The 26,378-nt window shown below is 34.0% G+C and overlaps 1 protein-coding gene across 1 annotated transcript in view; it reads left to right on the top strand.

The window, feature by feature from the left end:
* Window positions 1–26,378, top strand: part of HBS1L (HBS1 like translational GTPase) — a 75,440-nt gene that overhangs the window by 44,612 nt on the left and 4,450 nt on the right. Inside the window, exons 5-15 of the mRNA XM_033102443.1 lie at window positions 1,610–1,718; window positions 5,948–6,210; window positions 6,684–6,849; window positions 9,378–9,495; window positions 11,732–11,878; window positions 13,528–13,602; window positions 14,142–14,259; window positions 14,686–14,754; window positions 17,549–17,653; window positions 20,784–20,874; window positions 21,299–21,407. Coding sequence (XP_032958334.1) covers window positions 1,610–1,718; window positions 5,948–6,210; window positions 6,684–6,849; window positions 9,378–9,495; window positions 11,732–11,878; window positions 13,528–13,602; window positions 14,142–14,259; window positions 14,686–14,754; window positions 17,549–17,653; window positions 20,784–20,874; window positions 21,299–21,407 — 1,370 coding nt within the window. The remainder of the gene's footprint in view (window positions 1–1,609; window positions 1,719–5,947; window positions 6,211–6,683; window positions 6,850–9,377; window positions 9,496–11,731; window positions 11,879–13,527; window positions 13,603–14,141; window positions 14,260–14,685; window positions 14,755–17,548; window positions 17,654–20,783; window positions 20,875–21,298; window positions 21,408–26,378) is intronic.

The raw sequence follows: 26,378 nt of genomic DNA, 5'->3' as shown, positions 1-26,378 counted from the left end.
CTTTGTGCAGGCTCCTTATCTTCTATCTTGCAATTAAATGCTGGATTATTCCAAGGCTTTTGCCTAGGACCACTTCTCTTTGTACTCTATATTTTCTCCCCTGGTGATCTCACTTATGTCTGTGCCGTCAGCTACTAATTATGTGCTGATGAATCATATGCTCCAACCCAGATCTCTTCTTTGAGCCTGAGCCTTTACTTTATTCTCTTTCCCTTTCTCCTTACTTGTTTACCTCATTTTGGTGGCTTTCAATTCTGTTAGAACAAACATTAGGATCTTTGGTGTGGCCCACAGGTCCTGCATGGCCTGCCCACTGCATCCCCTTCCCCCCAGCTTCCTGTAACTATGCCCCCTTTCCCCTTCTGCTTTTCCTCCTCTGAAGTACCATGCTGCCTCCTACAACAGGGCTGATATACAAGCTGCTCCCTCTGGCCAGAATGCTCTTTCTTTTATATGGTTAATTCCTACTCAACTCTCACTTTCCTGTGGAAGGGCTCTAACTCATGTGCCCTATCACCAAATCTTACGGCACCGTGCACAGGTTATAGCACTAATAACAGTTTTAATTTTACCTTGTTTGCTATTACATTTCCAGCATAGTGCTTGGCACATAGTAGGCAAATAGCAAATATTTTGAATGATTTCTGTACATTAATTTGTCTTCCCTAATTTTAAAAAGTAACTTCTGTATGTACAGAGGGTGCCAAAAAAGTATACATATTTTAAGAAAGGAAAAAACTATTAAAATTGTGATACTCAATATATACCATTAACAAAAGATGAACTCAAGTCACGTTTGACATTTGCAATTACAAGAGGTGCTCAAAGTGGTTACCATCAGCGTCCAGACACTTCTGATTACTGTGAACTACTGCTTGAGCAGTCCTGACCAAAGTGTCCACTTGTATACATTCTTTTGAAACCCCCGGCACACACACACACACACACACACACACACACACACATTTTTTAAAGGATCAAATACATAAAAGTCTTACTTTGATCTAGCTCATAATTTATCCTCTTCCATGTTCTTAATTTACTTTTCTACATTGACCTCTTACCCCATATTCTTTATAGGTATCAAATATCTTGCTAAGTTCAGTATTGTGTTCAAGTACAATAAATGCAGTATCCAGCACGATTCAGCAGACTCTCAACTTGTTTATCAGTTTATAGGTATCACAGGATTAAAAATAGTGTAGCCATCTGCTAACTGACCAAACAGTTTTAGTATTGTGAAAGGGTGTGGTAGGAGACGGAGATGGAGGGTCTAGGCATATTGTCAGAACGAGGCTCAGTGCAGAAACCACCTTGTGACCTCTTAATACTGAAACTTAAGAGTCAATTCAAAATTGGGAAGAGATTTGGTGGAGGTTAAGCATAACCAAGGCCTTATGGAGGGGATTTCCCAGAATAGGATGACAGAAGAATTTTTTTCAGCATTTTAATATTTCACTAAAATTTTTTAGAGAAAATAATGTGTGTTTATAAAGATGAATTCTGTGAAACGTAATTATAATATATACATATATAATAGATATAATATGTAATGTACATTTCTAAAAATCATCTTTAATTAGCCTTTTATATTTTACTCTTTAATTAGGAAAATCAGTAGATGCCCGGTCATCTCGAAGTGAATCTGAAATTGTGCCAAAAGTTGCTAAAATGACTGTATCTGGAAAAAAGCAAACTATGGGATTTGAAGTGCCTGGGTAAGGTTTTTAACCCCTTCATCCCCCTGCCTTTTTTATTGTAATTAATATTATCTATTAGATTATGAGAAAGAGAATCTGTGTCAATATTGCATAACATTATTAGCATTGAAATACCAGTCTTCAGTAAGTCATAATACAAAGAGCAGGGGATGACAAATTAGAGTTAATTCCAGACTTATCTATATATGTTACTCAATATATCTCACTTATCAATTTCCTCATATAAATTAAATTGTTTATAGCCACTTTAATTAAAAACTCTGTCATTTTTTGAAATCTAGCACTGTGAGATCGGGACTCCTTATGCCACTAGATGGCACAGGTAAGCAGCATTTGGAAATTACAAGTAGTTGGTGAATCATGGACTCATTAAAATTTTTTTGGTAATTATCTTTAAACTCTTTTAGTTTCTATATTGAATAAAATGTATCAGTGTAACAAAGACATAAAATACAAGATGTAACATACTTCGAATTTCACATATCTAGTGGAAAATGATAACAAGTCACACATTAGTAGGACTCATTTGTTTTTTCTCATCACAGTCTCTAGAATTCTCCCAGGAGTTTTTTATTTTATAGACAAGGGAAGTGGGTTTCTTGAGGCTTAACAGCACAATTTGAAAACATTAACTTTTAACCTCTTGAAAATGGTTTAGATTTTTAAATCATTCCCTAAATCTATTACTTAGATGTATTTTCTCTGCCAGTTAGATAGATAGGAAACACTGTTATCAAATATAGACAATAGAGGGTTTGCTTTTTTTAAAAATTAACTTCAAGAAATATAAACTCAGCAGATTTTTTTTTTCTTCCCTTACAACATTCCTCTAAGTTAGTGGACGTATCATGTGTCTTGGTTGGGAATCATAATGATCAATTTTTTTGATTTTTAAAAGCAAGACTTTATTCATAAGATTTCAAATTTAGTGAGGGAAAGAACTCCATATCTAGGACATAGTAGGTGTTCAGAGTATGTTAGTTGAATGATTAGATGAATGAAAAAGTTAGTTTTTAATTTGGGTAAGTTTAGCCTATTAAAATAATTTTGAATCCAGATTCAGTCACAAAAAGGTTAATATATGTCTCCTCTCTCTCTTAATTGGGATTGGGTTGTCATGAATCACAAATGCCTTTTGTTATCCTATTTTCTTGAGTGCCATTTAATCCTATTATGGAATTATTTCCATTGAGCGAGAAACAAATAAATACAATATACAATCCTGTGTTCTAAAGAGATTATAATCTTAAGACAAAAGGTTTCAGAAGTCTTAGAAAGCAGCATGCAAATGAACCCAAATTAATGTATCATATTAGAAGTAAATGCATAGTTATCTATGTGAATAATTATAGAAATAATGGGTAGTAAATGATCAAGACGTAAAAATAACTAGTAAATAATTTTTGAAAACTCAACTCTATAATTCACAAGTGTAATACGATCCTTTCAAAATCTTATAAAACTATATGTTTCATAAGGACAGGGACCATTAATATTCATCATGGTATTCTTTTCACAGAATAGTTGTTTAAACTATTTGTTGTTTAAACTCAGAGTTGTTTAAACTCTGATTTGTTGATCAGAGTCCTTGGGGAAATAATGTGTTATTTTAAAAATAAACTTGGAAATAGTATAAAGGTATAAAAAAAAAAAAACCCGTGAGTTAATATTTTCATGTGGCCCAATAGGAAAAGTCATCAGAATGTGAAAGGTCTGTAGGTACAGATAGAGATGCTCAGAAATACATATAGCATTGCTCAAGGACCAAGCTATATTTGCACCAAATACTTGCATAGTGGTTTTTTTTTTTTCTCGTTTTTTCAAATTTATAGTAGGGATAATACTTAGGCTGTTCTGTTGTGGTCTCAAGCAAGCACAGAGAAATAAAACATTTTAGGTGAAGATTTCAGCATCATTGATTCCTACATAAGTGTGATTCCCAAAGATAGCATATAAAAAAAACAAGTATGTTGCATTACTTAGAAGAAACTCAAACAGCAAAATTTTTTTCACTAATATTAAAGATACTAAATACCTCTCTAGGAAATGCATGTAAGTAAAAATAGCAAGAACCTTATACAGAGAACGAATACTCTGTGGTTAACCTGTTAAATTTAAATTACTAACTTTCCAGTATCATTTAAATCATTCAAGAAGAAGCATTAAGCTTCTAGATTCATGTAGAAATATTCCCACTTTTGGAAAGACGGTTTAGAAACAAAACAGACTAGTCAATCAGTCAGTAATTATAACCCTTAACCCAGAATGGTCATTTTTAGCCTTCATTTTAGAGATTTTTCAAAATCTTAAAACATTGACTTCATGATATGCAGAAGTTTTTACTAAGTACAGACTTAACTAGGATGCTTTTGTAATTACTTTGGTTACTTACCTCTAACACTATACAATTTAGTGAATTTTCAATTTATTAGGTTGGTACAAAAGTAATTGTGGTTTTTGCAATTATTTCAAACCTTTTAAACCACAATTACTTTTGCACTAACTTAATACCTAAGATCTACTTGAAAGGGAATATTATCATGAAAGTGAGAGAAAAGCAAACCTTTCATGTTACTGAATTGTAAATGAAAAAATCAAATCAGACCCATGTTTTGTGAAGTCCTTCCTATCCTGAGCAGTCCCTCTGAGAACTGCCTGGAATGGTGGATGGGCCGAGCTTCAGGCCTTTCTTTACCTACTCTGTCAGCCGTAGTCATTCTGCTTTTAGCTGTTTTCCATGTTGGAGTCAGCGTAAGCTTTTGGAAATCTTCTGTAACTAAAAACAGAAAGATGTGAAGCCAGAGATTATGAGTTCTCTCAGGTCTGATTAGAACCACAGCCTATGTCTAGTTATTCTTGTTGAAAACTTTTCTTGTAGTTTGTAGTGGGTTTTTTTTTTTTTTTTTTTTTTTGCTTGCAATGTATAGTCTTAAGTTAGATTTCACTTGATTTAGCCTGTTGAAATCCTTTAAAAGAATGGGAATATTTTCCACAGTAAATTTTTTCCCTGTAGTTCGAGATGAAGGTAATCTTTCTAATCAGTGTTAAAAATGAACACCAAAATGGGCTAGTGGGGATTTGCAAAGCAAAATTAAATGGGAATAGGTATGAGGTTTTTAGTGAATTTGCAAATATAACTTATCTGACTCTTTCCTGAGGTGTAGGATGAAGGGTCAGTGTCAAGCATATAAAGGTATTCTGAGAGGGAAAAATGAACCTGTTTGTTGGTACAGTGAGTAAGAAGAAAGTAGTATTACTGTTATCTTTAGTGATTTTTATCAACTACTTTTTGTATCTGCCAGCTCCACATTGAGTTGGATATAATTAGCTTCATTCTTAATAACTTGCCATTTTAACCTGTTCTTTGTTCTAATTTTATTTATCTATAGTTTTTGAAGAACATGTAAGGCATATTGTAGTCTGGTGGATAAGATCACATTCCAAAGGGTAGCACTGCTATAATTTCTATGGAGAATAAGCAAAGAGCTAATGAAGAAGTGAGACCAGTGTTTATACTTTTGGAGCCATCTGCATTGTCAAGGAGAGAATAAATTAAGCTAGGTGGTCTTTATGTACCTGAGTCTGTCACTAGCTTGTAAGCCTTTGGGAGTAGTAGATAACATTCTCATTTCTATTTCTATATCATCTTTTCTTCTCAGCATCAGTGCCTAGTGTATGTTGTAGTTTTTAGTAAATCAAGTATTTGTTGAATTAATGAATTTAAGCTTTTTTGCCAAAAGTATTAAGAATATGTAGACATTTAGAGATAACTCCCTTAAAGATTGTGTTTGAGCAAAAGAGATGGTCTCTGTCTGGTTAAAAGAATGAGTTAGGGGTAAATTTATTTTTTTAATACTAATTTATCTCCAGGAACACATTTGGTGCCAATTTTTACAAAATGTCTTCTTTATGCCATCTGTTTCGATAGGATTATATGGCTGAGGCTATGCGCTTAGACTTTGCATTTCCGTTATTTTACAGGATACTTCCTCTTATCTTAGTTTTTCGTAGACTGTTTTTCTCCTGGGATCTTCAAGTCTGTATTTGTGTGGTTTGGGTCTAGCTACTTATCATTTCCACCTTAACAAACTGTAGCCACTTAGCAGAGATCATTTTTAGTCTGCAAGTGTAAGACATATGAAGAGAGAATTTCTCTACCCTTCTGACATTATAGGACTTCAGTTGAGTTGGTTTACATTCTTTTTTCCTATCTCTGCTTTCTGTAGAGTAACTGCTGAAGAAAATGGTCATAGTTTCCACACATCTCAAAAAGGACATCTGAGTGAAGATACCAGCTTTGCCTCCTCTGATGTTCTTGAGACTGTTTCTAAATCAGCTCTTCCATCCCACACCATTCAAGCCTCAGAAGAGCAGAGTTCAACACAAACACCAGTGAAAAAATCTAGCAAGCTGAGGCAGCAAATAGATGTGCGAGTGGAATTGGAGAAACGGCAAGGAGGGAAGCAACTCCTCAACTTAGTGGTCATTGGTAATGCCTTTTGTTCCTCTAGATTGTCACTCGACTGGGCTTTAGCCTGACAGCTTGCTCGTGGCAGCATGGAGACCGTCATTCCACTCTGAGTTTCTCTATGGGTGTGATGGACGTAAAACAAGAGGGCGTTGCATCACAATGCTTTCTGGTCACCCTGGGTAAAATGATGCCAAGTTACCAAGGAGGTCATTAGATTGGTTGTGACATTTTCATTCTGTGAACATTTTGAAAATGGCGTGTCTTGTTGACAATTTTGATTTCCAAAACGCTGGGAAACTCCCCCCCACCCCACCCAAAGAGACATGCTCTTTTCCCCTCCACTTGGATGTTTTACTATCATTTGATAAAAATTGGCATTTATTATTCTAAATACTGACACGAACTATTGAATTACATATTCATGCAGTGCCTCTATGTGAACAACATCTGGAAAATGTACCTAGTACTAATCCTGAATCAATTTTCCTTAGGTCATGTTGATGCTGGGAAAAGTACCCTGATGGGCCATATGCTTTATCTTCTGGGTAATGTGAACAAAAGAACTATGCATAAGTACGAACAAGAGTCTAAGAAGGCTGGCAAAGCTTCGTTTGCATATGCATGGGTCTTGGATGAGACTGGCGAAGAAAGGGAAAGGTAGTCACTATATTTCAATATTTTCAGTTTGAAATGATATATAGTATTTTAATTAAGTATACAAAATGTGTTGAATATGTGTAAAACATGCCATGAAATATTTGACACTGCGTTTAGGAAAAAAGCTTTCAATTATTAGGAAAATATTTTTATTGTAGTTTTCATTATTATGTACACAACGAATCTACATTATGTTTTTTACTCTTTCTTATTCTTTGAGAATAGTTTAAAGAATGTTTATTAAAAAATTAAAAAAAACCCACTTAGGTAATTATTCAAGGGAGAAGTTTCTATTGTTACTTTCCTAAGTATATGTCAGATAGTTTTGATTTTGAATTAAAATGATAAGACTCTTAATTTTATATGAGGTTATAAAGGAAAGGCAACTTTCTGTAGTAAACTATCTTCTATGTGGAATCAAAATGACCAGTAAATGCAAATTACCAGACTTAATTTATTTTTATACTTTCTGTATTATGTTTTTGTGAGACAAAAGTCAACAAACAAGTGAATAAAGCTATCTCCTACCATATAGATTTAATCCAGTCAGGTACCCCTTCTGTATTTGTTACTGTGTTCAGTGCTAATTTGGGGGAGATTGTAGCAGGAGAATGTAGCTACTCATATGCCTCTGGCCAAAGAATAGTGTTTCTTTTGAAGTCTTTTTAGAATGGTGATGTATATCACATGAGAATGGTTAGGAATGGAGGAGCCAATGGCACCTTTGTCAGGAAAGAAAGAGAACACCTTAATAATGAAGTGAAATGGCAGATATATCAACTGTGTCAAAATGATGACCCTAAAGACAGAAGTCCTCTGAAAGTCCTAATTCAATAAGAGTTTACTCTGTTCTCTGATGTCTTCATTCTGAATATGACTAGAGGATGTATTTGGATTTCCATATATAGTATCACAAGCTTTTTTTCAAACCTAGTATGAAAAGTTAGTTGGACACTTGCAAAGTTTTAGAAAACTTATATTAGAATACAGTGGCATTTTGTATGATGTCATATGAAAAAACTGAATAATTTTCACCTATCCGTTTACTGTGCAGATTATTAAAGTATATGGCTTTTTAGTTTTTTTGTGTGTCATCTTTTAAGTAAATAAACAGATTGAGAAGAATATAATTTAAGTCAGAACGACTTGTTTGAATTTACTTAATACGTGAGTTGAGCTGGCAAGTGAGCGAATAATCTCATTCCTAGAATAATCAATACTTTTTTTTTTATAATACATGTGCTAGTTAGCTATCATTTTTGCTGCTGCGAGTTTTCTATTACTCAGCATGATGCAATTTTTTTGAATATTCCTTTGTTCTGTAGATAGCAGAAGCTCCCAGATACATAATGGGAGTTTTACATCATATATATACATATCTACTCATATATATATATGTGTGTATGTGTATTCATATATTCCTTCATAGCATTTCAAAAATATGTTTATCCCACCATGTTAAATATTTATAAATCCTCTGTTCTGCTTATATGTTAAACAGAAATTAATAAAATGAGTGACATTTTCATATCCTTAGGCTTACAAATGCAGACCAGCGCTAGGTCAAAAGAATATATTCTGGACAAAGAAGTCTTAGTTTGTCACTATTCTAGAAGCAATTATTTGGGGATAATTAAAGGGAATGAAGCATCATTTTCACAAATTCAAAATGGCTCATGGTTTCAGATTAAACTAGAATGACTTGAGTAAGGAGGCCTACAGTTACCTTACGGCTGGGGTGAGCATGTCATTTATCGTTAGAATCGTTGGGATACTTGCTAGTAAAAGGGAGTGCTCATTGATTTCTCTGGACTCTCCTGGGCAAACCAGATGAATAATGGCTTAGCTCATTGCTCACCTGATTTTCCCCTTCTAAATTCCTGAAGTCTAGAATGACTCAGTACCTTTGTAGTTCCTTCTAGGGCTTTCTTATAATCTGAATCTATATTTTTGTGGCTGTGAAGAAGCAGTACATTGCTCTCCAAGAAGGATGAAATGGGATGTGAAACAAACTACTGTGCATCTCTCTCAATTTTTAAAAAAATTGGGCATCTCCTTTGCCTACCTGTTTTCTAAATGTGTATCATACTGACCAATCTTGCAAATGAAAGTTTTATGAATTTCTATAATTAGTGAAGCGTAAACATGCGATGAGGAAAAGTACCTCCTGGTAGTGGGCATTCTCCATTTTATCATTTCTCATGTGCAGTATTTGTTTCCTTCTTCAGAGATGGCCCCATGTATCTTTCTTTGTGGCAATCTACATTGCTTACCAAAAAAGGAAATGAGAAGTATCTATCATTTTGATTAAGTCCACAACTTTGTTTTAAAGCCGTATGGGTGTAATTCTGTTAGAGCAGAAACTCCAGAAATCGATAGCTTAATTTCTTAAAATAATAGACTGTATAATAAAATTCCCATTATTACTTAAGAATTTAGACAGTAATTTGACCTATATTATGAAATAATTTATCCATAACACTGATTATCTATGTAGTGCATTCTAACCATTTTCTGTTTCCTTTAAGGGGAGTAACAATGGATGTTGGTATGACAAAGTTTGAGACTACAACCAAGGTTATTACATTAATGGATGCTCCAGGCCATAAGGATTTCATTCCAAATATGATTACGGGAGCGGCTCAGGTACCAGATATTTTCTTAACTGTAGTGCACTGATTGTACGTAAAATTTCCTGATGCTGATGTTATAATTCTAGGATTATAACTTTTAAAATATTAAAAAATTTTAACTTAAACAATTTTGAAAAAACAGAGACATATTATATTTTTCATAGTCTCTTTTGTTGGTACTTTATAAAATCTTTTCACAAAGAAGCAAATGTGTAAAAGCTATGAATTTCTTTATAGTAAAAATAATGGTAAAATGCTTCATGAAATATGAGCTTCCCAAGACATGCTGTTGCATAGAAAGAATAGAGAAATTGCCCAGTAAATTTTTGGAGATGGTAATAGGAAAGAGGATTAAGAAGAATACTATGGCCTTACTTAATACCAAGTTAGTGAGTTTCAAATTTTAACCTAAGAAAGTAAATATAATTTGACGGTTGTCAGCAAAACCTGATGAGAGATATTTACAATTATTGAGCCTAGGATTTGGAAGGTCAGGGCTGGGTGCTTTATATAAATTATACTTACCCTCTGGTGTTTCTGCAAAGTGAGTAAATTGATACCCAGAGAGATTACACAATTTGCTTGACGTGTGGTACCTGTTAGTGCCTACATGTCAGTAGTGAAATTTTGAAATTTATTGCCCCCGTTTTGCTATTAGCTAAGAATCCTTAATCAAAAGACCTGGATCTCATTAAAGAAATTAGAGTTCATATGACAATTTTATTTCCCATTATGGTATTATATCTGAAATTCTTTAAAAACTGGATAATACAAACATAAAGTATCACTGAGGAAACCACAAAGAGAAAACTACAAGCTGTTGAGGAAACTACAAGCTGTTGTAGACTCTGTTCTGACCAAAAGGTCAGAGAACTTGGTGTGAATGGAATGTAAGAGGACCTTTGAGATAGGGTGACCATCATGTAATGTTCTGAGATAGCTACAGAGGGGAATGCTAAATTTAGTCATTGTATCCTGGATTACTGAAAAGCAGATTTCTATGAGAATAGGTATGCATGCATACAAGACAAAAACTACATAAGGGAAAAGTGAGTGTTCCTTTCAACAATGCCCTGACAGTGCATTGACAGAAACAATTGATGAGAATGAAAATGGAGAAATATCTATGGTTGTGCAAAATGTTTACTGTAAATTTTCAAAGGCTACATCCACATAATGCAAGTGGAATTGCATAAGGAAGCATCGCATAAAAGAGTAGAGGGAACCTGTAAAACTAATATCAGTAAGATTAAAAAGGAAAATGAGCTAAGGCTAAGGTTCACTTTTTTTCTTCTTATTTTGTGTAAGTTGTGTATGAGAGGAGAAATGTCTTTCATCGGATTCTCAAAATGATCCATAAAAGTTAGGAAACTTTGTTATTCAGGGTCTTTTCCAGTGGCTGTAGAGGATGAACATGCTATTTTTTGATAATTCATTTATTCAGGTTTTTTTCTGTTAATATAAGTGATACTGTGACAAATACCTTTCTAGGTCCATAATTACTTTTCTAGGATAAATTCCTAGAGGTGGAGTTGATGGTAAGCAAAATATACATATTTAAGGCTCTTGAAACTTCTTGTGAAAATGCCCTCCAGAAAGGTTTTGCACTTAGAGTCCTACAGGCAATGTATGAGAATGCCCTTCTTACTACACCTTTATTTATAGTAAATATTTCAGTCTTTTAAATCTTTGCCAATGTAACTTATAAAAGTGGGAAAAGGGAGGAGTGTGTTGTATTTTTAATCTTTACTTTTTGGTTTCTAATGAATTTGAATTTTTTCATGTTTATTGGCCATTTATTTTTCTTCAGCATATTTTTTATATCCTTTAACGGTTTTTTTTTTTTTACAAAGCTCTTTTTTTTCCTTTTTTTCATAAAGACTTATTCGATTGTAACTTTTCCTTATATTAAAAATATTTGTCTCTGTTTACTTATGTTTTCTTTTTATTTTTCCTCCTTTACCTAGATATTTTAATTATATAAAGAATTCCAAGGAACTTTTTAATTTTTTATGCCTTTTTAATTTTTTTGGCAGCATGCTAGTACTTTTTTTTTATTATTTAAAAAATTTTAATCCATTTGTATAATTGTTTTGTTTGATTTGCTTTGGTGTTTGATGTCAGGTTAGAGCCTGCCTTTAAAATCTGACCCACACAGGTAATTGAGTAATCTGTCCTTTGAATTAAAATGCTGTGACATTATTTCTAGTTTTGATATTCTTTCATTTATTTATTTTTTTATTCCTTAGGCAGATGTAGCTGTTTTAGTGGTAGATGCCAGCAGGGGAGAGTTTGAAGCTGGATTTGAGACTGGGGGACAAACACGAGAACATGGCCTCTTGGTTCGTTCTCTTGGAGTAACACAGCTTGCAGTTGCAGTCAATAAAATGGATCAGGTATTTAAAGACTTACGAGAATGCACTTTAGATGCTAATTCAGATGTTCATCTGCCATATTGATGATCTCAGATGTGACTAGTGTACGTTTTATTAGTCTAGTTGCCATATTTTAAAAAATAAATTCACGATCCTGATATTAAATGCAATATAAGTAATTTGTAACCTATATTCCCAACTTCTTTCTCCCTAAAAAACTTGATACTTTTCATTTTGTATATCTATATAATTTATTTTTATAGATAAGAATCTTTTTCTTAATAACATTGGATTATAATCTAATTATGTGCTCTTTCAAAAAAATTGCCAATATTCTTGTGCATGTGTCCAAGTTATTAATAATTTTTGTATAAAGAAGGTTTTATAGCTTTATTCTAGTCTATGTTAAAGATATGCTATAATTTATTCAGACAATCCCCTACTTAGGAATATTGCCAGTTTTGTGTGTATGTGTGTATATGTGTATTTAAAAATAGTTTATTATGGAAATTTCTGGACCTTAAGAGCATATACATTTTTAAGACTTGCTGTACATGATCAAAATGCCTTCAAGAAAAGTTCTAGTTATTTCCTCTCGGCACATATGGTGTATTTACTTTCTTGAACTCTTATCACCACTGCTGTTATTAAAGGATTATTTTCCAATTTGCTACATAAAACATGGTATTTCTTTGTTAACTTCTCTATGAATGTTAATAATATATAAATATGCTTTGTATATTTATTAACCATTTGTATTTTTTCTTTTGGAATTATTTATAAATTTGCTTATTTTTAAAACATCTTACCAATTTGTAAGCATAATTTATTTATTAAAGATACTAATCTTTCATCTTGTCTTAGATTTTTCCCAATTTATTATTTTACTTTCCATTTTGTTTGTGGTGTGTTTTTGATATTTAGTCGACTTAATAAATATTTCCTTTTGACTTCTTTCTTTATGCTTAGGTATTTTCTTACCCTGGAGTCAGATACATATTCAACTGTATTTTTCTACATAGTTTTTCTATGAGATCATTATCTCATATACCTTTTATTTTTTCCCAGGATTTTAGTATGAAAATTTTCAAATACAAAAGTTGAAATAATTTTACAGTAAACACCTCTATTACACCCACTACTTAAGATTCTACTATAGCCTTGATCACATTTTTGTCTATCTACCCCTGCCTTTATCCACCCATTAATTCATCTTATTTTGATATAAATTTCCAAATGAGTTAGACATTGTTAAATTTATCCCTAAATACTACAGCATACATAATATTATCTAGTGTTCATATTACTATATGCATTTTTAGTATATTTGGCTTTATTTTATTTCAGCGGTTGGTCCAAGCACAATTTCATAAATTATTTACTTTTTCTTCCCAAATTTGAAACCATTTTTAGAACTTTTAGCGTATACAAAAATTTCTGTATGTATTAGAGTTTGTTTCTAGGCTTTCTGTTGTAGGAGAAGTTACTTTTAGATCATGTTAACAGTTAGAGCTGATATTATGAGTTTTAATTTTAAAGGATTTTATGTTTAATATATTTTATATTTATATTTTATATTCTTGATTATTTACGTTTTGTTGCAGAAATATAAATTTTATATATAGCATGGTCTGAAGCATAGTTTTAAAAATAAATTGGATCTTTATCAGGTTAATTGGCAACAAGAAAGGTTTCAAGATATTACTGGAAAACTTGGGCACTTTCTTAAGCAAGCAGGTTTTAAGGTAAGATAATTTTAAATTGATTTGGTTGCTACCCTTAAGTCTTATTTTACTGATATGAGAGAAATAAAAGTAATACTTTGGTGTTCTTGTGAAGTATCTTTAATTCTTTTTGTTTTTATTTCCACCGGTATCATGTATATATTATGTTTTTTGGATTACTTTACCTAATCTTGCATATATTTTATAAGTTGGCTTGGATTTAATGTAAGTAAAAGACTTTCTGCACCTATTAAATTAGTTATATAGGTTTAGGGAGGTCCCAGAAAAGTGGAAACTAGTAGAGAGAAATTTCTCCAGCAAAAATATGAAATATGCTTATTTACTAAGTAAAAGTGCTTGAGTTTTTGGGAACAAATTTGTAAGTTTCTCACAAAATCAAAAAAGTTGAAAACTTTTGTTTCAGATAACTTCAAGATTGCAGTTACTGTGATTTCTATTACTTTTTAAAAAGTACCTTGTTGCTTTTATAAACTTGGGGAACTGTTTAACTTTTTAAAAACAATGTTGTATTGTTTCATGTATTCGATCTTTTTTAATAGGAAAGTGATGTAGCTTTTATCCCTACAAGTGGTCTCAGTGGTGAAAATCTAATCACAAGATCTCAATCAAGTGAACTTACAAAATGGTATAAAGGACTATGTTTATTAGAACAAATTGGTAAGAATACAATCTTAACTAATTTTAATGCATTAACTAAACTTGACAATTATTATTTAGAGTTCTTTATGGGAGACAGTGTTGTGTGTGCAAAAGCATAGGATTTGTACTCAGGATTAAGTTTTAGCAGTTTTGAAATCACATGCAATATTTACTTAATTAACAAAAAACTTAACTCAGTTTTCCTTAATTAACAAGACTCATGCTTACCCTTCCTGCCTCACAGATTGTTGTTGACATTAAATGATTTAACATGTGTGAAAACATTTTATAAACTACAAATTATTATATGAATGACAGTCAATTTACTATTAATATTTATTTTAAAAGCCTATATTTTAGGAGACATGGGGCTCTAATGGGCTCATTGGACATGAGTAAGAAATTACTTTTAAATTGAACCTTGCATTTCGCCATGTTTTCCAGATTCCTTCAAACCTCCTCAAAGATCTATCGATAAGCCTTTTAGATTATGTGTATCTGATGTTTTCAAAGGTAAGTGCTACCTCTCCAGTGCTTCTTCAGTATGACCCCTGCCTTTCTGTTCTCTCCTGACCTCTTTTCTTGGACAAAATCATTAAATTGTCTTCAGATTCTCCCTCTTTATGCCAATGTAAGGATCATTGCCAAACTTAGGTGCCAGTTCTTGTTACTTAACTTCCCTGCCCAGAAAATCTTCCATTTACTCACCATTTCCCCATCTCATACTTATCTTCCAGGTATATATTAAGAAAGCTTTATCCTTTATCTCTCTAGCTTCATCATTTTTTTCTCCCATCAGATCCCTTTAGTTTTCTGGATCATTCACTATTTCTTAACCACATGGGAGGGTCTTGACTGCCAACATGTGTACCCATGGTTTGCTCCTCCCTCTCTTTATGTTTCTATTTCCTACCCATCTGTAGGAGTCTGGGTCCATTCAGGAGCTATTAATAGATACTACACATAAGTAAAATGGGAAGTTTAATATAAAGAATTATTAATATGATAAAAGAGTGACTCTGAGATATAAGGAAACTACATGGTGCCCTGGGGCTGAGGAAGAATACCCAAGGAAGGATAAACAGAAAGGGTGCAGACCTTCAGAGAAGATGTTGTGTTAAATACCTAAGAATACATCTCACTTAATGAGTACAAAACCTTATACAGAAAACTATAAAATGGAAATGAAATACAAAATCTCAATGAATAAAAGCATACAGCATTTATATATTAGAATAATCAGTATGGTAAAGATATCAGTTGTCCCCCAAATCTCCGTTATCATAGAGCAGGCATTAAAGAGTGGGTTTGGAACTGAGGAACAATAAATTGATAACTGGTGAGTTCCCCAAATACATACTCTAAGATGTTCCTCTGGATTCTCTGTATCCTTTATCATGGCATTTTTCATGCAGTATTATAATTGTTTCTGTGCTGTGTGTTTCACTCAGATTGTGAGCTCCTTGAGGGCAAGTGCTGTTTTTTCCATATCTATATCTGCAGGAGCTAGCTCAGTGCCTGGCACATGATACATGCTTAATGTTTGATAAAGGAATAAATAAACGTGCTACACAAAAATTATTTAATGAAATTGAAATTGATCATTATTATTATTATTAGCTTCCAGCATTCTACTAGTAGTGGAGGGAATATGGTGATGCTTTCCAAATTACTATTATCAATTTAAAATATAAGAGGTGCTTAATTTTCTTTTTGATTAGCAATGTTGTGGACTCTACTTTCTCTCTTCAGGCTATTTTCTGGCACTGCCTGCACTGCTCTCCTCAGTATGTTCCCACTAAGGTTACTAAATGACCTCTTGGTTGCCAAAGTCAGTAATAACATTTTCCTTGGTTTCTTTTTTTAAGTTAAATTTATTGGAGTGACATTGGTTAATAAAATTATATAGTTTTCAAGTGTACAGTTCTTTAATGCATCATCTGTATATTGCATTGTGTGTTCACCACCCAAAGTCAAATCTTTTGTCACCATATAGTTGACCCCCTTATCTTGTCTGTGTCTCTGACCTCTCTGTATCTTCTGTGTGGATTCCTCTTTCTCTGTCTCTTAACTACTACTGCTTTAGTTCTCTTCTTACTTTACACGCTCTTTTTGGACAGACATCCATGAGTCCATCTACCTCCTGCGTCGTGATGCTTCCCAAATCTGTATCTCTAACCCAGACCTGTTCATACTCTCCAGATATAAATGTGTTAACAGTTGGTGGACATCTCCACAGGGAGTGTCCTCCAAGGGTTCTATGCTCATGGAATTTGGTGTGGTTGGTGTCCCCTGGAATGCATCTTCACCTGTATGTCTGTAGACACTTCAAATTCGTCAAGGCTAAAATGGAGCTTGTTAATTTCCTATCTCACAGTTAATGCATTGTCAGCTCACATTTCTTCCTTTTTGCTATTACCCCTCACTTACTTTATCACCCTAAATCTGTTACACCTTCTTCCCAAATTCTTGAGTTTATTCCCTTTCTATAGTCACAGTGTGCATTTCAGTCAACTTTCCTTCCTCTCTGACGTGAAAATACCACCATGTCCCTTCTTAGTTCACAATTCTATACTGGTACCCGTTACTTAATTGAGAATGAAATTCAAACCCTAAGTGTGATTTACGAGGTCCCTTTATCATTTATCCCTTGCCTACCCATGTTGCCTCATGTCTTGCCTTTCCTTCGTTATTCCGTGTGGTCTCATATAAATTCCATATAAATGATATAAGGGTCTTAGCACATCCCACGTGTGGTTATAACTGTGGTTTTGCATATGCGGTTTCCTTCTTCTCCTACCTGTATACACAGCTACCTGATCATCTGTTCCTTCTTCTCAGTGCCAAGCTAAAGGGTAATCGTTTTCCCTCAACATGGATTCTTCAGTGCATCTTTTTCTGTTTCTAGTGTACATTATTAATAACATTGTCTCCAAACAATGTAATTGTTTTTTGTCTTTCTCTTCACTATTGTAAACTCCTTATGGGTAGAGGCTTATATGTTCATCTCTTTATTTATTCCCAGAGTTTAGCACAGTGCCTGGTATTTAGTAAGCACTCAATACGTTTTTGAAAAAGGAATAAATACCCATTTTTTGTAATATGAACATTTTTATTTGTAAGAAAATCAAGATTAGAATGTGATATGCCATATTTAGTAGCTATGTTAAAAATTCTGAGATGATTATTAATGTTCATTGAACTACTCATTTTATGTAATTACTAGGGAACTAAATAGAGCTAGTAATAGTAATCATCAGATAACATTTCTGTATGAATCATTGTAAGATTTGGGCATGTTTTGCAGATCAAGGATCTGGATTTTGTGTAACTGGTAAAATTGAAGCTGGTTATATCCAGGCTGGTGACCGACTACTAGCAATGCCTCCTAATGAAACTTGTACTGCAAAAGGTATTCCTCTGTAAGATTCTTTCGCTAAACAACCCTTAAGTTGAGACAGCAGATTTTTAAAAGTAGTTTAGTTATTAACTCCAGAATAAATATCCTCTTACTGAAATTGTAACTGACTGTCAAAATGATACTAACTGTCGAAGATAAAAATGTGAAAACATTAAACGATTTTTTTCTCTTGTGACTATGTGTGTGTGTATGTGTGTATATATATATATATATATATATATATATATATATATATATATATATATATACATACATACATATAATACTCTAACTGTAGTAGCATTTTTTTTTTCTTTGTGACCCTGATTCAAGAAGCCTGGTTAGGATTTAACCAGATGCATAGACACCTGACAGATACATTTAAAATAGTATTCAGTAGCAGAAATTTAAATCTAACCCTGTCCTGACACTAAACAGTCAATGGCAAAGCAGACTGCTACAGTCTGTTGTTTTGAAACATGTATTTCAGAATTAGTGTAAGTTAACAGCTTTGATCCTGTTTATACAAAAAAAATAAATAAATATTTTACAGGAAGACCTAAGAAAACAAGATGTAAATGCAGAGAATCCTAACGTTCAAAAGAGAAATTGAGCTAAAGTGCCACAGTTACTGCTTTTGCACATAATCTAATATATGAGCTTTCATGATGACTGATAACTATTTCCATCTTCTAATCATTTGACCTTACATGTTTGCGTATTATCTTTTTCTGAGTTCTGCTTAAAAGATTATAATTTTATACGTACCTTAAGACTAAGCCTTCCAGCTAAGCCTCTGTTTTCAACATAAAACTGAAGATCTGTTTTATACTATAAAATAATATTATTTGGAACAGTATTAAGCTGAAGTATAATCTGGGGATGTAAACATTTAAAAAAATGTCAGTACTTTTCCTTCTGTTAGTCTTATTTATAGTTTATATCCAGAGTTGTACCTGACTAGCTTATAAGTTTGTACATTTCCTTTGAATTAATTTGCTTACTTCAAAAACTGATTTCTTAAAGATTGTTAGAAATTAATGAATATCTGTTTGGGTAACAGTTTAACCTAAATTTAAAGACGAATAAGGGAATGAAAGCCAAAGTTATTTCCATTTAACCTTTCTGTTCAGATATAAAGTAATACACACTTTAGAAAAAATTCATTTTAACATAAATCTATTGTTTGCAAGTTCAGATCTCTGTTTTTGGTTTTGAAAGTGATCCAGAGTTTAGGTACTTTTGAAATACTAATTTCTTTATATGAGCATTTTTGAGAATAAGAAATTTTTTATAATCATTTGATATGAATGAAAACCGTGATTTTAAAACTTTCCATGGACCTTACAGATTGACTGCTTTATGACAATTTGTTCACTTCTGAAAGTCCCACATTATTTCCCTCCCTCCTTCCTGTCCCTCTTCCAGAGTAAATTCTAACCATTTATCTTTGATCTAGTGGTTCTTAAAAGGAAGCCATATCAGAAGCACCCGGGGAGCAGCACCACACTCCTTGAGAGCCATGCTTCTAACCCAGCTTGGAGGCTCTGAGTTCTCAGTTCCTAATCCTATTACTTTTGCTTGATTTACTTGGTTGTTGAATGCACACTTCTGTCTGAACACTTTAGGTGCTACTGTGGCTCACTAACCAGTGGTGTCCTAAAAGAGAGAAGTGACTAAATCTGCAACCAACAAATGGAAATTCTTAATTACGTTTTTACTGTATTAACATATTAAGTTCACGGAGTTTTGAAAAAGAACTTCTTTGTGTATAATGTCTGTCCAATGAAGAAGGTCCTTAGGAGCATAAATATCATGTATAGCATAGTATAACGTGTTTGGGTGGAGAAAATCAGATTATATGTTATCTTTAGAGTATTTTATGTTGTTAATTGAGCTTCTAGTATGAAAGCTCTTCAACCTTCAGTTAAGGCAATCTCTGTTATAAAGTAGCCAGCTCCTGTCTTCAATTCCACAGTTCATAGCAAAATCAGATACGGTCATTTAAAACTTACATTTAAAAACTAAGTTTAATTAGTTGTAAATTTAACATGCTTTCCTTAATATCGTAATTGTTAACAATTTTGGAGTCAAGAAGCTCTTTGATACCTTGATGGAAGCTATGGCCCCTCTTCTAGAAGTAATTCAGATGTGCACATCAATGAAATTTTGAATAAAACTGTAGGTTGTCTCAGAGTTCTTAAGGTTTCTCCTTGAACTTTCAGAAACTTTTGAAGAAACCCACTTTAGAGTATGCTACATGGGAAAAATAAGTATTTCCAGAAAGATATGGGTGAATTATAATTTACTAAAAACATGTTAATCAAGAACTAGTTGTTGGCCTATGTATTGTCTTCATCAGAGGCTGAAGTCCCAGTGGAAAGGAACTTACCCCATAGAGTCATAATATATGAGGTTCCTTTTAAACTCTTTGAATAAGGTAGCTGAGTATTGCCCTTTGCAATTGTTCTTCAGGATTATCCCTAGGTAGGAAAGGTATATAGCAACCTTTTAAATTAAATGTCATTTTTAAATTAAATGTCCTTACACTATGAATCTCCCTTTTCACATAACCGGTTAGCTTTGTGTGTGTCTCTCTCTGGGAAGCAGTTCTTTTGAGACACGAGTTAGTGGAGGGGTCAGCCAAAAGCCCTGGTACCCTGTGTTACTTGGTTACTGGTTACCTGAAGAACACAGGTGATTGTTTAGGTAGTTGTCTAATTAAAAGTAAAGGTCAAGAGTAGGTCCCTTCCCCAGTCCCATCTTTTATGTTATTAAAAATAATATGAACTGTATTTATTATGCCTGCATCCATCAATAAGAGAAATATTTGAATGGGGCCTGTTTAATGAATATAGTCAGTTGTGTAAATGAGTTTAAAATTCTTGATTAAAATAGCAGAAATCAGCCTTTTATGAACAAATACAAGTCAGTTTATGTTTGGGGTGGTGTTCCAGAAGAGTCAAGTCTAGAGGAAGTGTGTTTTCCTCAACGCTCACAGTTACCCTTCTCACTCTCAATCCATTCATATTGAAAATGATGAGTAGTGACTGGTGAGGCACGAATCAGCCAAACTCTCTTGGTTGTTATGGTTCGGTATTGTGGTGTTTTACTGTGTTCTTTGGTTCTTACTCATTTCCAGGAATCACTCTGCACGATGAACCTGTCGACTGGGCGGCGGCAGGTGATCATGTTAGTCTCACGTTGGTTGGGATGGATATCATCAAAATCAAGTGAGTGAGAAAATGAGTTTAAACCATTTTTGAGTTTGGACCACTGTTTTGGATATAGGACCTCAAAACACACACATTTTGCAATTCACCAGTTCAAATGAAAGAATGAGTATTAATTCTGAATCTCATTTGGCCCAAAATTGGCAGTTATTGGAAGTATAAGAACGATAAGAAAAACCTACTTAAAATTGAAATGAATACATGTCAGCACACATACTTGACATGTTCTTTGAGTGAAAGCTGTACTGTGTGAGAATGATGTAAGGCTAGCAGTGGTATAAAGCCACACTTTAACCCAGAGGGGGGTATATAGAAAAAGTCCCTCATTTGCTTGATCGTTTTGCTTTGCACGTGGTTTTAGAGGGACTCCTATTGGAGGTGTATTTATTTATCCCCCAGTTACCTTCTCCTTTTTTTGTTACAGTGTTGGCTGCATATTTTGTGGCCCCAAAGAACCCATTAGAGCTTGCACTCGTTTCAGAGCCCGAATCCTCATCTTTAATATTGAAATTCCTATCACTAAAGGATTTCCTGTAAGTTCCAAAATGTTTCATTATTACGGTTATTATGAAGTCAAAGTCACTTTATCCTAAAAAGTGATAATTTTCTTTACAAGTGATGATGCTCAGTTGTTTTCAGCGAACATCTTGTTATTCTAATCCAGAAAAACATGAAATTAGAATTTGAAAATCATTTTTAATTTGATTTTTATTTTCATCGTTGAACCTGAAGATTGTCTTCAAAAAAACATTGAGAAGAAATTTCATAATCCATAGGATACAAACTGAGGATAATAATAAAATTCATGTAGGCAAAGTGGTAGATACTTTTTTGCTGTTTGCTAAAGTTTGCCTGACTAATCTTACATTGGGTCTTTCTGTTTTTTGTTTTGTTTTAATGTGCTTATTTGTAGCATTTCTGATTATAAAAGTGATACATAGTTATAGAAAATTTTGGAAAACACAAGAAAATAAAGATAATAATGTTCTAGAATTGCATAATCCATAAATGTTACATTCCAGTGTATTTTTCCGGTGTACATGTTGTTCACCCATTGGTGTTTATGGGTTTATTCTGGGGGTGCTTGACATAGGGTAAACTTAATTGTGCTGAAACAACACCTTCGGACAGCATGCATGCTGTGAGGTTGGTTTGCAGGTTTTCATTGACCAGCGTCATTTGAACATACACATTTTTGGGAAGAGGGCGATTTTATACTATTATGTTACTTATCCAGAAAAGATACTACTACTTGTGCATAGCATAAATTCCTTGTTTTATGTGTAATTTTTTCATTTATTTGGAGACATACTCTGTTTATAATTTGGTACCTTGCTTTTGCTACTTAACAAATGAGCATTTTCCGATTAGACTTTTTTTTTTCTTGATTGGCTTCTGTAGTACAGATTGTGCATGCAGTAAAAAATGTTTCTCAATGGAATTAAATGGCTTGCTTTTGCAAATATAAAGAGTCTTTCACCATTTGACACATCTTTGCAATAAAAGTAAGACAGTAATAGCAATTGACCTTTAAATTTTAAGTTAGTGATAATATTTTAGAGGTTGGAAATGAATTTATTTAGCTCATTTAAATTCATTTTATACTTACGCATTTTTATTTGTGATAACCGTGTACTCTGCTTATAATTCTTTATAATTATTTCTATGTAAATTTGATCATACAAAATTATATATATAAAATACTGTTTTAAGTATTTTAGTTTTATAATTATATTCCATTTCTCCCATATGCTAAAAAGAGTAAAAACTTCTCTCCAAAAAAATTGTAATAGTTGAAAATATTTAATTTTTAAACATTCAAAATTAATATTTTGATAGTTAAGAAACTACAACTTAATTGCCATGAACAAATGGCACTCATTCTTAGAAAGCAGTATGTCCAATGGAGAGAAGCTGGAGAGGTTGGTTACTGCATGTTTTTACTCATGCAGCAATCATCTTTGCCAGTGGAGAGTTAGAGAGGTCAAGAGGTCAGTGGTTACTTTGAATAGTAATACTGTCTTCCTGTCTACTGTAGTTTCTTAAAAATAAGTATAAATTGAAAGTTTTTCAGTGCTGCGTTATGAGATTCTACCCGCACATATTGATTTACGAATAGCAAGATGAAATTTGTTTCAGAAAAAACGGACGTATTTTGTCATTGTCCATTCAGTGGGAAGAAACCTTAAAAAAAATTTTTTTTAATCAAGTAAAGGTTTTCTAAGCAATTAAAATTTTACTACTTAGGCACTAATTACTTAATGCTGCATAAATATATTTGTTTCTCTTGGTTTATATGCTACACTCTATTTAAGAAGGAAAAATAGAAGAATTTAAGTAAATTCATGCTTGATTTTTTTATTGTGGTAAAAGAAAATATTCGTAACATAAGACTTACCATTTTAACCATTTTTAAGCATACAGTTCAGTGGCATTTAAGTACATTCACATTGTTGTGCAGCCATCAGCACCATCCATCTCCAGACCCTTTCCTCATCCCCAAACTGAAACTGCACCCATCAAACACTAGCTCCCCGCTCCCATCCCCCAAGCCCGTGGCACGCTATTCTGCTTTCTATGTCTATGAATTTGACTCTTCTGGGCACCTTATGTAAGTGGAATCATACCCTATTTGCCTTTTTGAGTCTGGCTTATTTTACTTAGCATGTTTTCAGTGTTCATCCATGTTGTAGCATGTATCAGAATTTCAGTCATTTTTAAGGCTGAATGACATTGCATTGTGTGCATATGCCACCTTTTGTTTGTTTATTCATCTGTTGATGATGCCCTGAAATCTTACCTCCTTCTTTGGGAAGTAGCACTTCAGTTTTCCCTTAAGAAATTACCTCTTTCTATTGATTTATTTTGCTGCCTAATAGGTTATATAATGCATCATAGTTTATGAAACACTAGATATTTTGATTCTCACAACCCCACGTGAAATACAGAGTTGAAACTCTGTATTTATCTGAAACTCTTCAGGCTAGTGTGCTTCAGAATTCAGAGATGTTCATATTTTAGAAAGGTGATGTGATGCGTGCATGTTGTACAAAACCCATGACAGAATGGGGCAACACCTTGTAATTAAACATACTAATATTTCTTTGCCACAACTTATTGATTAATGTTAATGCTAAATGAAATAAATAGGACTATAAATTAAATCACTTCAATACAAGTCCCATTTTACTACTTAAGTGGATTTATAACAGAATTAGGAAAAAGTAAGGTTTTCAGTATTTTGGGATTTTGGAATTGCAGGAAAGAGCTTGTGGACTTGTTATAATATTGTGCCCATTTACAGATGAGGAATTGGAGACTTGAGAGGTTGTGACTATCTGAAAAATAAATGATCAAGCCAGGACTCATAATCAGCACTTTTCACTTTGAAGTTCAATTCATTTTTTCTTTTACATTATGCTGCGATTTGCTTTGAATTGTAGATGACATTGGTTATATATAATATGAATTAACATGTTAAGATAGTATATAATTACTTTCCATTTGTTTACATGTAGATTTTTTCACTCATGTGTTCAATGGGCATTTTGTTTGTGCTGCTGTCTGTGAGACACTGTGGACATAGACAAAACCTAACCCCGTGCTGCCACAACCCATGCTTCATCCGTCCTGATTTTACCCTGGAACTCACACATAGCTCGCATAGGTTAGAAGGAACTTACTAAGTTCATGTGCCTCTGTTCTTTCAAATTTGGCAAGCCGTGGAGACCAGTTACCAATTTCTTAGTCACATTTGAGCCCAGCGAAGGGAATCCTGCTTGTTCACCTGATTGTTGCACAAGGGATGTTTCTTAGCTATGTAAACCTGCATTTGTGTTACCCTGCTGCTGATTGATACTGGGACCCATGGAGTGCACACATGTAGCTCTCACCACTTTACCATGCATTGTTGAAGTTTCTCGCCCCCTCCCACACCCCCTCCAAGAGTCAGTTCTTCATTTTTTCTGGAATCTTTCCAGTTTATAATGGTCAGATGCCATTGAAAAAGAAAACTAATTTGCCTTTGTAGAGTAACGGAGCTTCCGTTGTGCCTTAAAAGAAAACAAAACCCCTGTGACTGATTTTCTCCATGTGTTTTAGGTGCTCTTTATTTCTCCATTCTTACATTCATTTCACAAATATTTACTGAGTGCCAGTTAGACGTCTGACACTGGTATACATACTTCCTTTTCTCACAGAGTTCATATTTGCATAGGATGATAGACATTCAAACTAGCAATTGTAGTAAAAGTAAGATGTTACGTAGTGAGATTAGGGGACATCGAGAATGGATATCTAGCTCAGACTAGGGGTTCAGGCTTCTTGCAGGAGGTGATACTCTCCTGGGAGCAGGGCGAGGATGAGGAGGAGTTAGCCAAATGAAGCTGTGGGGATGGGGGGTGGTGTTCTAGGCAAGGGGCATAGTACCTGCAAAGCCTAACGGTCACAAAGGGCTTGGCACATGTAGGGAATGAACGCTCTTATGTGTTTGGAACATAGAACGCAAGAGAGGATGGAGAAAGGTGAGGCTGGACAGGTTAGGAAGGGTTAGATTGAGAAGGGCCTCAGTGTCTTGTAGTGGAATTAAAGTTTCTATGGTCTTAAGTAGCAAGGGCATATCATTAACTTTGTGTTTTAGAATGTCAGTCGGGTAGATATGAAGAAGGGGTTATGTGATACAAGAACAGGAGTCGTGGCAGAGAGACCAGGAAGGAGCCTCCAGTTTAATTCACATGAGAGAAGATTGTCCTGGACTACTTTTGTAACAGAGAGGAAAGAGAGAAGGAGACAGAACTAGAAGACAAAGTGCTGATTGAATCACTTGGAGTTTAGAAAGTTACTAAGTCCAGGGTTGTGCATCCACAACTGGGTCCTCCTTGTATTTGTGTTTTCTGAATGAGCAAACTGTTTTAGCCAGGAAATTCCAGAGTAGACGTGTCAGTGTTTCTTCGGGCAAACAGCGTGAAGCAGTATTTACAAACCACAGAAACGTTCATGGTTTTGCCCCTTCCTGGGTATTCGATCTTTTCCAAACTATGGGCATCGTGCACATCGGTGCTTATGATTTGAGTGGAGGACAGTCACTCTAACTCTGACTCCAGTTGATCTCAGCATAAAATTCATCTCCGACTCCTGTCCCCACAACCACTTGAAGATACTTAAGGCCTTTTTGATGTTAAGTTTTCTTAACCTTAAAACGTGAACAATGACAGCTGATACCTGGGGCCATCAGTTAAGTGCATGGTGACCATTTTAAAGTGGCTGAGCACCACTTCCAGGAAGCGTCTGGTTTTCCTCATTTTAGTGAGAAGGATCCCGAGGCTGGGGCTGTTGGGGGAAGACGGCTGTTAAAGGACTTGCCCCAAATCATACGGCTGAAGTTGGGGTTTGCACTCAGTCTGCCTGACTTCAAAGCCACTCTAAACTCCCATATAATATTTTATTCTCATTATCCAAACGGTGAATCCATTAATTCCCGCTGACTGTCACAGGATTCCCCTTCC

The sequence above is a fragment of the Rhinolophus ferrumequinum genome, chromosome 3 (assembly GCF_004115265.2).
Source record: "Rhinolophus ferrumequinum isolate MPI-CBG mRhiFer1 chromosome 3, mRhiFer1_v1.p, whole genome shotgun sequence".
NCBI classification, from domain to species: domain Eukaryota; kingdom Metazoa; phylum Chordata; class Mammalia; order Chiroptera; family Rhinolophidae; genus Rhinolophus; species Rhinolophus ferrumequinum.
This window is presented reverse-complemented; position numbering and strand designations above follow the sequence as displayed.